This window comes from Crocodylus porosus, unplaced genomic scaffold (genome assembly GCF_001723895.1).
Source record: "Crocodylus porosus isolate Cpor-Errol unplaced genomic scaffold, CroPor_comp1, whole genome shotgun sequence".
In the NCBI taxonomy this organism is placed as follows: Eukaryota; Metazoa; Chordata; order Crocodylia; family Crocodylidae; genus Crocodylus; species Crocodylus porosus.
Window position 1 is genome coordinate 34,682,161 of NW_017728943.1, and position 18,241 is coordinate 34,700,401.

Sequence of the window (18,241 nt, forward strand, 5' to 3'; positions counted from 1 at the left end):
ACTACAGGTACCCTGGTTTCATTATTTAGTTATGTAAAACAAAGTATGGAGGATTTTACAGGTGACCTTTAATAGGAATTGCACTGGCCTCTTTTGAATTAGCACAGCATCTAGCACATTGAGATCCTGGCTTTTTCAGGCTGGTAGGCACTACTACAATGTTAATGTTTAATATTACAGTGAATCAGATCCATATCATTTTATGGTTAGTAAATCATAAACAGACCCAGCTAAACAAAGCCTTGGCTGGGATGATCTAGCTGGGGCTGGTCCTGCTTTGAGCAGGGGATTGGACTCGATGACATCTTGAGATCCTTTGCAATCCTAATTTTATATGATTCTAGGAACACAGCATTGAAACAGCTTGCAAGGGAATTCATAAACCTTAAGGTTGTTTCTGAGATGGACTTCTTTTTTTTCTTTCCTTTAATGAGATAAGCATGAAGGAGTAAGATGGGAAAAATATATGTAATTGTCTAACAAACATATCCTCTGTGTAAAGACTATTATTGGCAAGAACCTAAGAGCACATCCACAATACTTAATTATTGTGCCAGGCAGCAGTGCTCTGAAATACACCTCACTAGTTTGTGTGGGCTACCTCCTGACCTGGTAGCAATTAGCTGCTTAAGGGTGCTGTTGTAGGTGGGCTAATTAGCACCCTCACTCAGCAGTTCTAATTAGTTTGGGTGCAGCGGCACACAAACATGGCTACGCTGCTTCTGGTTAGGGAGACAGCATAGTAAGTTTGAGGTGCAGACTCACAGAGAGGCCATTCTTTGAAAAGGTAGGGATGTGGCCTTCCTGCAGTCAGGGCACCTCTGGTAGAAATATCCATGTTAGCTTTAAATGAGATGGGCTATGTTGTGCTAGCACTATCATCATGACAGTATTAAGCTCAGCTCTCTAACGTTAAACAACATGCAGCTAACTGCTAAAATGATCTAGCTTTCTTCCTTTAAATTTCCCCATATGACCTTTTATATCTGGTTTTGTTGCTCCAAATATAGGTATTATCTTTGAATCTGCTTCAGATTCCAGTGAAAAATACTGTTATTTTCTCATTTGGCAACTTCAGAAAAAAAGGGAAACCCAGTCTTGTTCAAAAGGATGCTTGTATGATGATTCATTCTTTCATAACCATGAAATCTGATTATTGTAATGCTCTGTTTCCAGCTCTTCAGAATGCCACTACTCACATGCTTACTAGAACTATTAAACATTTAAGCAATTTAAATCTTGTTCTTGGAACTCCAGTAGCTTCTATTTACAGAAAAGCACCTGAAGTTCTCTTTGATGTACTGGGACTTTTTTTGGAAAGGCACCATCAAATTCAGCTCCCACAGAGAACCTGAGATACATGTTTGATGGCATTCTAATTTCAAATAAGTTCTTGCAAAACAATAATGTTGGTTTTGGAGCTAGATGCCAATCCTTTGGGAATTGAACCGACATCTTGTCAAACCACTAGTACCATCTTCTGATGATGTTACAAGCTGCTAATACTAACAGTGTTGATTAATAGGCTTCCATAAGGCATTTGACTTTTTACCACATGACATCTTTGACTCTAATTAAAGCACTGCAATGCCTCATGTATTAGCATCCCCACACTTGAACTTTAATTCAAGTGCCCCCACCACCATTTTGAGGCACAGGAACACGAGTACATGAGACACAGAGACTGGCTGGAGTGTGCTTATTATCACACATTGCTGCAGCCTCGCAGCACATCTACAGGAACCCTCTATGGTGAGGAACTACGAAAATATGCATTAGCCCATCTTAATGCATGTTAACTAAAGAACATGGGATGCCTGTATATGAGCTGCAAGGCTGCTCCAATGTGCTGTAATTATAGTGTCAGAGCAGACTCGATTAATTGAGTCTGCTGTAGCATGGTAAATACTGTACTCCAGCCAGTCTCCATGTCTCATGCATCAGCATCCCTGTGTTTCAAAATGGTGGTGGGGGCATTTTATTTAAAGCTCATTTAATGAGCTTTAGATAAAGCACCCCCCATCACCATTTAGAAGCATGGGGATGCTGATATGTGAAACGCTCCAGAGCACATGTAAAAATGCCCATAGTTTTTAACTGACACATAATGCACATTAGCCTATTTTAATGTCTATTAATTAAAGAGCATTTTAAAAGTGATGCTTAATGTACGTTAAAATGGGATAATGTGCATTATAGTGCATGTGTAGATGCACCCAATAAAGCTCAAAATCTAATTTCAAAGGGAAATGAATCCTCATCAAGATTCTGTGTTTCCTTCACTTGAAACAGTTTTATCTATGGCCTTAGTTAAAAAAACCAAAATCATTGCTGTTAAAGTAGATGATGGAAAGATTGGCAATTAATGAAGTTAATTTAGTATCATTTCATTCAGGGATTTTGCTCTAGTTTAGTTTTCATTTACTGTAGGTGACTGCAGGCATGTGAACAGTTATTGTTGGCTAGCTGTTCCGTGATAAATCCCCACACACCGTCAATTCATTTTATTTGATTGATTGCCCATACCCCAAGGCCTGTGCCTTAATCACAAAGCTATACTGTCTTTGGGCCCTCTTCCTGAAGCTCTTTCTGCCATTCCTCCCTTTCTCTCTGTCATCATTCTCTCTCTCCTCTCTCTCTGGTCCTCCCCAATTCAAACAAACTCTTTAGAGGAATCGAATTATAGTAGGAAGCCATATTTCCTTGCTTCTGAGCATATATTGGGAGCTCATTGTGCTAGTCTAATGGAGGCAAATGCATCCCTACCTCTTTGCCATTGTAATTAATGCTCCACTTCCTACATGCTTAGGAAAGAGTGGGCATGTCTAAGTGCATTTATGCTGGCTTAGATTTTGTGGGAATAGGCTGGTGTCTACACATGCAGATGCTAAAGTGCATTTACACTGTGTGTGGACTGACTTGGGACTAAAGCTAGTCCCGCGTCAGTCCACACACACAGTGTTACTGCGCAGTAAGGTGTCTACACATGTGTTATGACTCAGTAACTAATTGGGCATAAATTTGATACCTGCATGATGCAGGTATTAAATTTATGCTCAAGTCAGCATAAATCACCATATTTACTGCATAGTACAGATGTGCATGTGTAGATGTGCACCTGTACTATGCAGTTATTTCAGTTACTGCGCAGCAAATGTGCACATGTCGATACACCCAGTGAGTTTCAGTTATAGGAAGGGATTTAGTTGCATATGCATGATTAGAGGAATGGGATCTTACAAGAATTCTCATAGAGTCCTGTAGGAAAGAGAGATCCCAGAAATGTTGCCTTCTGATCCTGAGATGCCCCTGTGCTTGGAAGGCATCATACTCTTTTTCAAATGTCTGGCAGACTCAAGCCACCACTATTCATCCTAAAATTTCACAGGCACAAAATTCCCCAGGAATGTGTCAAATGCATCAACAGAAAAAGAGGTTTATAATGAGGGTGTCACAGGATTCATGAAAATAAAGATGGGTGCTTTTTAAAAATAACACATAACATTATTTTCAGTAACTACCTGCTCTTTAAGAAGGCATTGAAAAACTTTATTTCATTGACATAATCTTTTAAATAGCCTGTGGAGATTTCTTTGCTGCCTGATATCCTATCTATAATATTGTGTTTGTATTTCTTTCAGTATGAGTAATGAATTTGGAAGCCTTTTTAGTGATTTAAACAGACTTTGGATCAGGCCCTGGGTCTCAATTTTTCTTGCTTGAAATAGAGGGGGGGTTTAATCTAGAAGAAGGAAATAAAACATGTCATGACAAATCAAGTCCTATTTGGCTTCTTGTGTTGTCAGAGTGGTTATCTATTCCTTTCTGCTTTTTAGAGTATTTTAGGGCAATGAAAATAAACAGCCTATATATCTATAACCTTTATTGTTATCTTTTGTATTTACACACATCTGCTTTAACCTTTGTACTCCACTATGACTATTTGTAGAATGGATTACTGTAAATTTGCCATTCTGTTTATTTCAAAGTTACTAACTGGTTTATATGCATTATGCTAAAAAAATTGTCAAATGACATGTATGTGTTATTCTTCAGCCTCATGTGTCTTTCTTCTCCACTAAGATATTGGAGGACAATTATAGACTTTTTGAGTGACTCATTAAAAAAATCTGCCCAAAAGTCTGAAATCTAAGGATACTATCATAGGATCAATTCTGCTGTGCTATTTATTCCTGTTAAAGTTTGGAAAAATGATGGTGAGGCTTGTTTCCTAAAAACTGTGCTTCTGCCCCTTCAAATGCTTATCCCAGATGTGAAACCCTATTAATGCATTGTGTGTGTGTCCCTCACCCACTGCTCCTGTCCTTGACTTAGTGAAATAAGACCATAAAGCAAAGTCATAGAGAAGCAGGGCTGGAAGGGATGCCCAGAGGTCATCTAATCCAGCCCGTAGCCTGAAGCAAAATCACTTCTATCAAAACCATCCCCTGCAATGCTTACAACCTCATCTATGAATACCAGAAAAAGCCTGACTGCCTGTGTTTACCTGCTCAGTTGAGTTGCATGTGCTGTTGCTTCACAATGTAAATGGGACTGAACATATCTGGGTTATTTCTGTTCCTTGTTCTTCTACAGAACCCAAGGGTAACATTAGGCAAAGCAATTGCCCGCTCTGTGGTTCAGTTGTAAAAGCAAGCATGATGCTGATCCTAAACTTCCTTTGTAAGGCCCTTTGGGCTCTAATGTTGAAAAGCAATGGACAAGAGCTAACTGTTTACTGTTTGTCTCTCTTGCTCTCAGTGGGCTAGAGGTGTGTGTGTGTGTGTGTGTGTGTGCCTGACAAGTAGTGTGCTTGTCAACTGTTTAGTTGTGTCAAGAAATGTGTGTGCGTGCACCTGTCAAGTAGTGTGTGTATGTGTGTCTCTGCTTGTCAAGGGTATGCATGTGTGAGTGTGCCTGTCAAGTGTGTGTGTCCACGCTTGTGTGTGTGTCTGAGTGCGCATGTCAAGTGTGTGTGTCTGTCAAGAAATGTGTGTAAGAGTGTGCTTGTCAGGTGTGTGCATGTGCTTGTCAAAGAATGTGTGGCTGTGCGGGTGTGAGTGTGCTTGCCAGGCGTGTGAGTGCGCCCTGTTAGGACGCCTGGGGCCGAGCAGGGGATGCCCTCGGGCTGGCTCACAGGCGCTGCCCCGCGCCCAAGGCCGCAGGGCTGCCCCGGGCCCGGGTGCCTGGACTCGGCGGGGCGGGCGCGCGGGAGCTGTCCAGGGTGCTGAATCGGGCGGGCGGGTGGAGCCGGCGCGGGCGGCGGGGGGCTCGCACCTCCTCCTTGCCGCCCATTGGCCCCGCCCGGCTGGGCTCGCCTTCAGCCGCCGCTGAGCGATAGATGAGGAGGAGCTGAGCATGCAGATCTGGCAGGCAGCACACACACACACACGCGTGCACACACACGCATACTCACACACGCGCACACACGCCCCAGGATCGGCTCCGGGGCAGCCCAGCCCGCAGGCAGGGCAGATCGCGCTCAGCCCTTCCCTCCGCTCCCTGCCTGCCCTCCTGCTGGATCCCCCTCGGGGTGGCCCCTCAGCCCCCAGCCCCTTCTCGCCGCCACGGAGCCATGAAGACCGCCCAGTGGAAGACCGCCGGGCTCCTCTTCTTGCTGGGGGTCCTTCTGTTTGCCTCTGCCGATAGGGCCATGTACACGAATCAGTTCTGGGTTGAGTTGCATCACGGGGGAGAGGCAGAAGCCAAGCAACTTGCTGCAGAATATGGCTTTAGTGGGGTCCGGAAGGTAAGATCCTCTCCGTTTTTCATTGCATTTGCCGCGCCCGGGTGCCTTGTTTTTGATGGCAGGCTCTGCAAGTTCTTGGGATCCGTGCCTGCATTTCGTAACGAAAGCAGGGCACAAGTGAAGGCAGAGCCCCCTCCTTCCCCCTTCCCCTCATTATGCACTGTGGAATTAGGATGCCCTTCAGCTTCTATTAAGGTCATGCTTGAGCCTGGTGTGTGTCTATGTGTGTCTGTCCCTGGTTAAGTTGATGGCTTTAGAAAGAATGAGAAATCAGCTGTTTAAACAGACACCTCTGCTTGCCCAACTAGCAAGCAAATGCAAAGGAATGGGGTGACGGGACCCATTTCCTTGCTGTTTGCAAATTATCCCCCAAGTCGTGAGATGCAGCATATTTACTCAGAGCCTGTGCAAAGATCCACTACAGCAGCCCTCTCCCCGGGATTCAGATCAGTGCTTCTTGGATAAAAAACAAGGAGTTTCCCCACATGCTTAGCTGAGTACTTAGCAATTGCTGGGTAAACATCCTCCCATTTAACTTCCGTCCTGAAATATTAGGAAGCAGTTTCTGAACAATAGAAGGCTAGGTGTACACCCACTGGCTTCCGAAAACCTTTCTGTGGTAGATCAGGAAGGAATTGAAATTGCTGACACACAAAAAAGCGTGTTCCAGATCCAGAGCTGAGGGAGCTTTAAACATAACTTAAAATGTTAAGATTTCACATTTGTTTCAACATGAAGTGGCAGGCAGATAGCTACCTCTGTAGTCATGATAATCCCCGAGAGTAGTATGAGAGTTTCAGGGAAGAGAAGCTGCTTGATAAAATGTGATCTATTGACTATTAACAGCTCCTTGACCAGGAGAACTTGAAGCAGGTTTTGAGGCTGGTTTCCAGGAAACTCAGGCAGTCTTACCTAGATTGGGTAAGGTGTCCAATTCAAATAGCAATTCATCCTAGGTAGGGCTCAGTTAGTACAGGGTACAATAAAAATCCAGGGTAGATAAAAGGGATGAGCAGGCCTAGTAGAATATTGATGGCCAATATACTTTGCTCACAGATTGCTCTAGGAACAGGGCCAATGATCAACTGAGGATGGGCTGAGGAAGATTGCCCTGTATAAGCACTGCTAGTTGTTTTCTGTGGTTATGCAATGGGGTGCCTGATCCATGCCCCATTAAAGTGAGTGGGAGTCATGTTAACTTCAGTGAGAGTTGGATTGAGTCCTTGAAATGTTTGACACAAAACAATAGCTGGCTCCAGAACAGCTGCTGCCTCTGGACTGCACTGGCTCAACTCCGCTGGGGTTTTATTAGAGAAATGAAGGCAAAATAAATTACTGCTTTGGCTTCATTCCACTCCTGACTGAATGTGTGCTGTTTGATTCTGCTGAAATCCTTGCTTTGGTAGTAACAGGCTCGTATTGCTGGTGCCCTGATGGAAGTATCTTGTTGGGGGGACATCTGTATAAAGATGGGTTTGGGTATTTAAAGCTCCCTGGATGTGGCTGTTTGGCCATCTCACCTCTATCCATCTCCCTTCTATTCAGGACACCTTTGTGCTCTGGGACCATTGGTTGTGACCAGTGAGTCTGGAAGGGATGTTCTGCAAAGTGTTTATTTCTTTTCACCTTTGATTTTTAAATTGGCACAAAGTTTCATAAGACTGTTTTGGGTAGAGGAAAAAGCCAGAGATGAGAGGAGAGAGTAGGGGCTGAGGCTGGAGAAGTGCTACTATCCAGGTGCCCTGGGGAAGGGAATCATGCCATTCCTTTGCCACCCCACACATTAAAAATGGTCCCAGACACATTAGTTCACCTCAAGAGACAGTTTGTCCCTAATCTCATATCTTATCACAATGCAGCATTGAGAGAAACCTCTTTTTTCCCTTGTGTCCATCAAGGGACCACTTGCTTTCCATATTTTTATGCAGAGAGAACTGTGCTTTGTGGAGTGCTTTTTGGGAGCAAAACTAAAAAAAGATAACCCAGCCCCCAGACTAGCCCATAGCATACACCAGAATCACATTGACATATTGCTCTGCTTTGGTTTGGGTACCCGCTTGTGCTACACGGAGAGATTTCTAGGTTACATGATGTCATTCACAGCCAAGCTGTTTTGCCTCCTGTCCCTCCACGCACACTATCAAATGCCTTCGTTGGGGTGGTCATTTCACCAGAGAGGAAATGTCAGTGCAGGGTTTACAAAAAATTTTCATGGGTTGTACCAGAGGATAACGCAAAGGAGACAGATAGCTTGTACTTTGAAGAGGAAATCTGCACCACGTCTGGCTCAGAGTTTGATGGCTCTCATCACTGCTTTCTCTTTGCATTAGTAAAAGCATGTGCCAGATACTCTGGTGCCTTTTAAATATTGCAGAACCAAGAAGACTTCTATTTGTCTTGTGTTCCCTGATCTAGTTGCTTTATTATAACCCTACAGTCACCTTCAGTGAGATTAGTAACAGTGCAAGAAAGTTAAACATGGGCACAAATGTATGCAGAATCTGGGTTTTAATGGTACCCTTAGCTGTGAATCCATGCTGTATAAATAATAACTGGAGCTATTTTTTTGTTAAACACATGCTTTTAACCTTGAGATCTGTGTTGTATAATGAAAAACAGAAAACATCAAAAAATGCAGGCGTGCCACAAGGAGCAGTGATGCTTGTTTGCATTCTTTAAATACAAATATTCTCTTGACAATCCAGCAGATTATTGATTTAAGTCAAATTCTTCCACCCTTATTAAACCTGAATAATACCTTATTGTGAAAATAATCATAATATTAAACTGTGGCGTCCTGTCATGCAAATTCTATGCAACCTGAATAAAGTAGGCAGATCCAAGTTTTATTTTGTAATGTATTCTATTTGAGTGGCCTCTTCTTCACAGGTACAGGCATTTTACTTGCGTGAAAGTATAGGTTTCATATAGAAGAGGGCTCTTTATATAACTCTTTATATAACTTAGACAACACCATTTACTATTTAAGAGACTCAGTTTTTTTAAAAAACTTTTAAAGCATATTTTTGGTGTTGAGGGGTTTCATTACTAGCAATGAGATATTATGAGTCTGTATAGCATGGGGTGGTTCAACAGCAGATTTCAAGAGAAATAGAATGAAAACATTTGTTTTGAACACTACTGTTAGGAAATGCTCCACATGCATCCAGCTTGTTCTCTTAACAGCCAGACTCCTTTAGTCACACTGCAGTGTATATAACTCTGCAGCTGAGTTAACTGCTCAGCAAACTTAATTAAAAGGGCCATAGCATGACTCTGAGCCCACGATTAAAAAAAAAGTGGGTACTTAAAGTCACACTAAATATTTCTGCATAAATAAGTAATTTGATTGTAACTATGGGATTTAAGCAGGAGCTGCTTCTCATTTAACAGTCAGATGCTTAAAAATGCATCTGATTGATTTCCGATTCTTCCATTTTTTTATTGCATATAAACTTGAACATAAGTTCTTTCTTTCACTGTACTTTCCATGCTTTGATTTGTAAGTTTTAGAGTTTTTGTTTGAAGTTTTCCAAGTTATGTGTGCCTCCTTAAAACAATTCAGTATAGACTTCATTTAAATGGATGATCTTATAAATCAGGCTTATTTGCTTTTTGGCTTTTGATCCTTCTAAACATTCTCAGGTCATGCTGAAATGGATGAGTTTGCTAACTATCTTTGTGTCTCTGAGTCCTAGTCTATATGCCTGTTGAAGATAATTCTGTATTATGCATTTCATAGTGTTCTGTCCAATTTACTTTGTTTTCAAAAAAACCTTGAATTTATTACATGAAGTACTATTCACAAATTTGAATGAAGCATTTTTCTTGGTACAGACTGCAAAAGCAATTCTTAAATTCTACATACTGAGTTTGGCATCCTCAGTTTATACTTGCTGCCTGAAAGAGGCTGTCAGCCATTATAATACAGCATCTCCATGCTTCTATTCCAACACAGAAAAAACAGTTCCTCTCTTAAGTAAAGGCAATTTTGGAGAGCTGTTTTTTGTGGGAGCTGGTGGTATATAAGTACATTTAAAAACAATTTCAGTGAAACATGACATGAAACTTTTTTCCTGCATCGTGATTCTATAACATTTTCAAGATCTTGACTTTGGTTGCTATTCAGGATGGAGAAAAAATAATTCAGAAATGTTGGTGGGTTTGTACAACTTTCCTACCTGGTTCTGACATTTTAATTTATTCATATATTTTATTTATTCTGCACGCTGGAATTTGGGCTCCTGAAGAGAATGCAAGCAGGCCTTTTCAATAATACTTTGCACTACTTGCAGCCGATACCTTTTTCTTTGTTACAGACCATGGTGGAAACTTGGGGAGCACAGAGGAATTTACATGGTATGGAAGTCAGTACGGAAGACAAACTGATGTGTCTGTAATTATGGAGGCTCTTTATACCCTACCAAAATGCTCTCAAGTCACTCTTCTACAGTGTTTAGACATAATATAAGTCTCTAAATCTTAACAGAAAGCCATTTTAAAATGTGCTGATATTTAAAATGCAGCCCTACATTTTTATGGACCTAAATGAGTGGGATGTCAGGGAGTATCTGGAATGAGTAATGGATGGAGGTGTTGACTCTTAACATCCTTTAATTTCTACTCAGAGGTTCAGGGGCAGTTTTGGGGGGCGGTTTTTAACTGGCGTCTATGAACATACCTGTGTCTGAATTTTGCACCCAGGAACATCTTTGCAAAATCTATATGCATTTTTTAGTGTAGCATGAATGCAAGTGCTGGCTTTGGCTACAAGCAAAGAGTGTATATAGATAATAGATTTTCTCTGGTGCATAAACAGATCATTGCATCCTCAAGTGCAGGTGGAAATGTAAAAAAAGAAAAAAGGAGGAGGTCTTTGTATGTATAATTTAGGTCTGTATTTTTTTAAAAGATAGGATCAATTTATGCTCCCACTGAAGTCAACAGGATCAAGCTGAGGCCTCAAATGAAAGTGCTTCTGCACACTAATGCATGTTCAATAATTAATTACCCATCTGTTTATGTAATCTTAAAAGATAAGGACATTCATTCACACAAAGTATTCCTTCATTCTGACACTAAAAGAACCTTTTTAGAAATGTAATATATATTAATGCTTTCATTTACTGGTAAAATAAAAGGTTAGTATATAGAACAGACTTTTAATGCTATATGTGATACTAAAGCAAGAAAACCTACATTCCTTACATATTAATTGTTGAAGCAGCTAGAGTTTGTTGACTGTCTTAGGCACATAAGGGCATGGTACATGTATATTGATGAGGGCCTAAGCTATGCAATTAAGTAGTAGAAAATGTTGATCTGGCTCCTAAAGCTGTGTACGGCTGGGCTTTGATGTGTTTTCTGTGATTAAAATGAAATGCTGCTAATATATAGATATATATCATGTTTCATTTTAATAACAGGAAAATGTGGATTTGGGCTTATTTTTTTTAATCTGAAAAGTGGGGATTTTTTTTAAATCACAGAAAACCAAGATCCCTGCTGATGACTGGCTCCCCATTTCGCAAAAGCCTGAAAGACTGGAGTCAGAGCTATCTGGATTTTGAAGGATCCATGCTAGTTAGAAAGGCCATTCTTAGTAGGTGGGATCCAACTATTGCATTGGTGGAGCCTAGATGTGGACCATAGAGGGTTATTTGCTCTTATTTATGTTAATATTAGTGGGCTTACTGCAGAATTACACTGGGGTGGCTAAGAAAAGAAAATTAAAAATAGTGAGTGGCTGGAGAAATGTGAAAGGAGCCTTGTATTGTCATTTCCTTCCATTTCCTTTTGCATGCTGCCAAAAAAATGAAGATATTGTCCTGGTATAGTAGGAAACACCTTAAACTGCTATTCAGCGATGAAGAAACACAACCCACTTAAACACGCGCACTTGCAGAAGGCATAAAAACATAATCAGGAAGATGAGTCTATGACATGAGATAAGGAACATCTATGAATCAAGTATTCAATAGCTCTTATTTGGTAGAGACCTGAGTGCTGCGGCATTTACTGGCAATGAACTTCGTAGTTATATCTGAAATAATTATCTATTCATCTGTAGCTTTTCAGATAATTTGTTACTTAATAGCGTAGAATGTCAAATGAGAAGTTCAGAGTTTCCTGGTGCTATTCCCTACCATAATTGCTGAATTACTATTTAGAAGCTTGATGAATTTCTATTTTGTTGCTAAACACATACATTCAAATGTTGCTTTTAGAAATAAGTCCATCAGACTTGGTTATCATTTGTGTAATTTGTAGGAATTATGTAGATACAATATTCTGATTCTGTATAAAGTTGCCTACAATTATACTTTTATTTACTGCACATTACCCAAACTCTTGGTATTGCCTCATTTATAATAGCACTTTCAAAATATAGGAAAACTGAGCAGATGTAGAGACCCAGGAAAGCTTCTTTCTTTTTAAGTTGTGTTTTAGATCTTACAAACATGACTGGAAATGTAGAATTATACATTTTTTGTTTAAAAATGGGTTTAATTATCTCAGTGGCAAACAGAATATTTCAAGGAAAGAAACAGAGACATGCAAACAACTTTTCCAAGAAACAGAGGGCTGGAAAGCAATAAACCAGATTTGCAATTAGTATATATTGATTTAGTTCCATTCATACTAGGCAAGGAACTTCTCTAGTAATGATTGCCTAAAACAGTGGCTCTCAACTTCTTTAGACTCAGGGCACCCCTTGTTAGGTTCAAGGTACTCTTCAGAAAATGCCAGCTCTTCATTTCACTCATTTCTTTGCTATGGAAAAATAATAAAGGAATTCTTCTGTTGCAAAGAAAGATCACAACAGGTCAGAATGTCTTTGACGTTATTATTGCTATTTGAAATATTTCGATTTTAACTTGTGAATACCGTGTAGGTGTTTGAACACTTAACAGTGCTAATATTGCATGGCACTCTTAAAAGAATCTTGAAGCAGCATGAAGTGTCATGGTACCCTGGTTTCCTAAAAATATGGTATGCAGCAGTACTTCTCAAGGACCAGAGACTTCCTTGAGGGTACAGGCCAGTTCAGCAACTAGGCACTGCTCTGAGAGTTAGGAATTCTTCCAAAGAGGCTGATCTGCTCAGAACTGAGGCTCTGCTACCTCTGCACATGGGCTAATGGGTTGATTGATCCTTATGGAAGTGGATCTATTAGAACAGCTCCCACTGACGAGTTGAAGGGAGATCAGAAGAGCCCCTTATTTTAGAGGTGCTTTTTCCTGTTTCAAAGGAGTATTTTCTAAAAGCAGTACTTTCCCTTTCCCTTATGAAGAGGGTCTTGAAAATGTCAGTGATATGGACCCACTGTGGAAGCTTTTGGGAAGAGAGTATGCAGGCAGGACCCTGTAGCCTAACGCAAAGCAGGCCAGGTAAATCTGGACTGTATCCTAAAGATCAGTTGAGCAATGCTCCCCACAGTCCTTCAGCTGGTCTCATGTGTAGTGATTCACCCTTGGTGTACAGGAGTTAGTTATAACTGTTTACAAACAAGGGTCTTTGCCACCTACTCCAAAATGCAAAGGCTAGCTCTGCTTGTTTAAATTTCCAGCTCTCACTGGGGCTTCGCCTGAGGCCTCTGACATGCACTACTTTTAAGATGAGATTAACAGGTAATTGTGCCATAAATAGTAACCCAGCCACACATGCAAGTTAACTTAAGGCATGGTAATACAGTAGATGAGCCATAGAATTATTCCAAATATAATGTATAGTAACTTTGTGGCTCATTTGTTTCACACTTTAAATGGAACATGTGGCCAGGACCTCTCAATAGCTTGTGTAACACCCAGCTGGTACACTTCCTGCAACAGTAGTAAAGATATTTAGGATTGCCACAGTTCAGTGCCAGCCTCCTCATGTGTGGGGCACTGTATAAGCCTTGTGCTTGGTTTCTGGCCCCAAGTGACAATCAGCTGATTGGTTTCATTTTGCTGGTGCAGGGGGAGCCCAGGCTCATGAGTCTGAGCTCCTCCTGCACCAGCAAGTAAGGCTTGATTTATATTTAATCCCTGATCCCAAAATTGTGCCTCTTGCCATGCATGTGTGGCATGGCAGTAGATGCAATTGTTGGAACCAGGGATCAGTTCCTATTACGTCTTAAAGTGAACATCTGTCAGAGGCTACTCATACAGATAGCTGCCAAGCTGCAAGTTGTTTATTCTGTCACCACAGTGGCTGTTGCCATCTAGAAAGAGAGTACTATTTCTTCCTCCATCTTTTATTGGTGCTACAAAGAGTATACCAAGGACTCATCACATAGTCCTTGCAACCCTTTCCCCCTCCTGCATTGAAATTACAGAAGCCCAACAGAAAGAAGAGAGGAAAGACCGAGCTGCTGCTGAAGTGTGCACTGTAGCCAATCTTTTCCCCAACCATGACTGTCTGCTTAATCTAGGCTGAAAGGATGAAGAGCCAGAGCTGGGAAGGAGGATGAATCCTTGGTTTACCCTACCCAGCTACTGAAATATATTCATTATTCTGCCTGCCCCTTCACATAAGTAATGGGAGATCACCAGCACCTAGGGGACAGCTGGTCATCATAGCCTGAAAAGCATCCAGAGCCCCAACCACCACCCCATCCCACCAGCAGAAAGGACTAACTTTCCACCTGACCAACCACCCCAGCACCACAGGCCTCTAGATGTCTGTCACGCTCCAGTAGAGGTCACACTGCTTACCCCCTAGAGCTGTTGCTGTGAGGGGCATTTGTGAGACCCTTAAATAAGCTCCTGTGAGGAGATGGTGGGCTGAGAAGCACAGAGCAAGGAGAAGAGATGAAAGATTGACATACTAACTGGAATGGGGCAAAGACAACATGGAGAAAGTAGGTTGTGAGGAAGAGTAACTGTGGGATTTTTTGTGTGGGAGGGAAAGCAAGAGTGAGACCTTATTTATGGATTTCTTTGGGATAAGGCAACATCAGGAAGGAAATCTTAACTAGGGAATGTTACATGTGTTGCCAGCAGAGGCTGATTAGTTAATGAACTTGTTTTAAGGGCACTTTCAACATTATCTGGCACATGGCCCATTCATCTCTTGCATGTCCTACCCACCACACTTCCCATCACAGATTCATGTTAGCTGGAGCCTCTTCAGAGGTTTGATCTACTGCATGCACTGAGCTGAGTCTCTGCCTAGCCTTCCCAGATCCTTCCCCTCCTCTTCATGTGACAGAACCAGAACTGTTCTGTGCTCTCATGAATGAGCTGAATTGCATCAGGATTTGCTACTGAGGTGGCAGAGTATGAAATAACTCTCTTCCTCTCTCACAGTCTCTGTTTCCTTTACTTTTTAATTTTATCTCAATCTGCGCTGTTGGCTTGAAGATCAAGATTTCAACATGAGAAGCAGATAGACAGTTTGACATCAGTGCGGTTACATAATGAACATGAACATGAGCTGTCAATGCCAGACCGCAGCCAGCAAAGCCAACCACACCTTGTCATGCATCCAAAGATGCATCTCAAGTTGGTCCAGAGAGGTGATACTCCCCCTCTACGCGACATTGGTCCGGCCTCAGTTTGGAGTAGCGCATCCAGTACTGGGCACCGCACTTGAAGAAGGATGTGGCCTGCCTTGAGAGCATTCAGAGGAGGGCACCCACTTGATTGGAGGGCAACAGGGCAGGCCCTATGAGGAGAGGCTGAGGGACCTGAACCTGTTCAGCGTCAGCAAGCGGAGGCTGAGGGGGGACTTGGTGGCTCTTTACAAACTCGTTAGGAGAGATCAGCAGCAAATAGGAAGGGCCCTATTCCCCCCAGCAGCACCTGGGGTGATGAGGAATAATGGCCAGAAGCTGCTGGAGAATAGGTTCAGGTTAGAGATTAGGAGGCACTGTTTCACAGTCAAGGTGGCTAGGATCTGGAACCAACTTCCTAGGGAAGTGGTCCTCGCTCCTACGTTGGGTAAATTCAGAAAGAGGTTAGATGAACACCTGTCTGGGGTTGTATGATCCTAGCAGTGGCAGGGGGTTGTATGATCCAGCCAGTGGCAGGGGTTGACTAGGTCCCTTCTGACCCCTAACTACTATGAAACTATGAAATTACATGAGGACTGAAGCAGCACTAGTGCTATGAATTAAGGTCTGGTCTTTGACAGTAGACCCAGTGAAAGTTAAATATCCCATCACACTATGAAAAAAAGTGCAGAATAACAGAACTGGCTCATTCAGGATATTGCAAGTGAGCTAGGGCCTTTCATTTCTAGGTCAGGAGCTCCTTCTGCTAGGGGCATTTGTGAGACACTTAAATAAGCTCCTGCAAGGACATGGTGGGCTGAGAAGCACAGAGCAAGGAGAGGTGATGCAACATTGACAGGAGTTCAAGTCTAGTCTTGGTCAACAGCCCAGTTCCTAAGTATGTGTCTTAATTTCAGAACAGAATTATTTGGGTGATTAATTTGTTAACAGCAGGCACATCTACATGAGACGTTTACTATGGCATAGACTAATTAGCTCCAAAGTAACCATTTTGTATTTACATGTGTGGCTCTAGTAAGCTGGAATAAACTAATTAACTCTGCAGCAGAATAGTACTTGTAAATACAAGTATTTACAAATGCCCCTCGCAGAAGGAGCTTCTGACCTAGAAATGAAAGGCCCTGCAATATCCTGAATGAACCAGTTCTGTTATTCTGCATTTTTTTTCATAGTGATGGGATCTTTAACTTTCACTGGGTCTACTGGCAAAGACCAGACCTTAATTGTATTTACAAGTACTATTCTGCTGCAGAGTTTTTCACTTCACAGTAGCACATGTGTAGCTGGCTGGGGGCACAGTGCGGGGGCAGTCAGCTGGCTAGCCCTGCACTGGAGCAGCCTTGTGCCCCAGTCAGCATGTTGAGTCAGGTTGGAGGAGCTTCGGGCTGTCAGGCTGACCCCTCAGATAGTCTGCCAGTTGGGGCTACTCTGCCCTGGCTCAATGTGTTGCAGTAGATGCAAGGCAGATGCAATGTAGATGTGATGCTTGGGAGCAATAAACTCCAATGTAACAAGCCCAGAGTTTGTGCCACCTTAATAAGCACATGTAGACACCCTCAGCAAAGCTTTAATGGATTTAGGGGGTGGATATTGTGCCATTAGTCTCAATCCTTTCAGAATTGGACTGAGGTAAATTGTGGGGATACTTGAATTTTTGTTGTACCTGTTCATTATCTAGAGCTGCCAGTCCATCACTTTTTAGGGGAACCAACTCTTTTGAAAATTCAGAAGATAACACTGTTATCCTATACATTTTCTCCTTGCTCCATAAATTCTAAGGTAAAAGTTCTTACATACACCTGAAAATCTTATTGCTGTAACTGTGAGGCATAATTATTAAAGTGAGAAAATGTCTTAGTGTAGGTGCAGTTGAATTGGTATGAAAGTGCTAACGTGCCTAGCGTAGTTCAGTTCAGCAAAGCAAAATAAAATATGACTGCATTTATCCTTGGGCTTTTACCAGTATAATTGCCTAAGTAAAAAAACAAAACAAAACTGTAATTAACATAGTTAAAAATTTTAAAAATTAGTAATTAACACAGTTAAAAAATTTTAAGTGCAAATTATGTTTGAATACAACATATTTCTGTTCCATACTTCTGTCCTTTTTTGTTCAGGCACCCAGAGATAATTCTGGTAAACAAACCTACTTCCAACAAAATAGTTGTCAAGGAGTTGTTGGATTATGGATAGAAATTATTTGGGGAATCATTTCAAGTATCAAATCCTGAGAAAATTGAAAGTTCACTGACAATTTTGTGAACTGAGAAAAGAAGCTAAATGAATAAAATAAATGATTAGTTATGATTCACTCAGCTCATTCACTCAGCTCTAATTAAAAATATCATACATAAAAAAACCCCACTTGTGCGGTTTCTATTTGTAAAATATTTGGCTAATTCTTGAAAGAATTTCAATTGCAAAATAAAGTACAGGATCTTATGGATATAATATTTATCTTTTTTCATACACTGTTATCCTTGTGATAGGCAGATCATATTAATTTGTGTGCATGTGTGTGTATGTATATACATACATTTGTGTGTGTGTACATATATGTATCTGTATATTCATATATATATATATATATATATACACACACATGCGTGTATATATTGTGTTAAGTATATGCTGGCTGTGTCTACATGAGATGCTAACTGCACATTAGGCTAATAACACTGTGCAGTATTGTGCCATGGCAAAAATCATACTAATAGCCTACTACACAGTTTTTTAGGCTAATGCACAGTAAGCGTCACTAAATAACCATTCACCGGTGCTACTGTGCAGTTACTCTAAGTATTACATATTTAGTTAGTACTTAAGAAAGTACTAAACTAAATGCTCAGTATCTAAGGCACATTAATGGGCAGACACGCTGACATACATATATATATACATATATGTATATATATGTGTGTGTTAGGTGCGTGTGTGTATTGTGTTAGGTGTGTAGGTACAGTTCATTTTATATATATATATATATATATATA

At 41.2% G+C, this 18,241-nt stretch overlaps 1 protein-coding gene across 1 annotated transcript in view; it reads left to right on the top strand.

Annotated features, from left to right (window-relative positions):
- Window positions 1–5,333: 5,333 nt before the first annotated feature.
- PCSK2 (proprotein convertase subtilisin/kexin type 2) overlaps window positions 5,334–18,241 on the top strand; it is a 183,348-nt gene continuing 170,440 nt past the window's right edge. Inside the window, exon 1 of the mRNA XM_019549143.1 lies at window positions 5,334–5,749. Within this exon, the coding sequence (XP_019404688.1) occupies window positions 5,576–5,749 (174 nt within the window). The 5' untranslated portion in view covers window positions 5,334–5,575. The remainder of the gene's footprint in view (window positions 5,750–18,241) is intronic.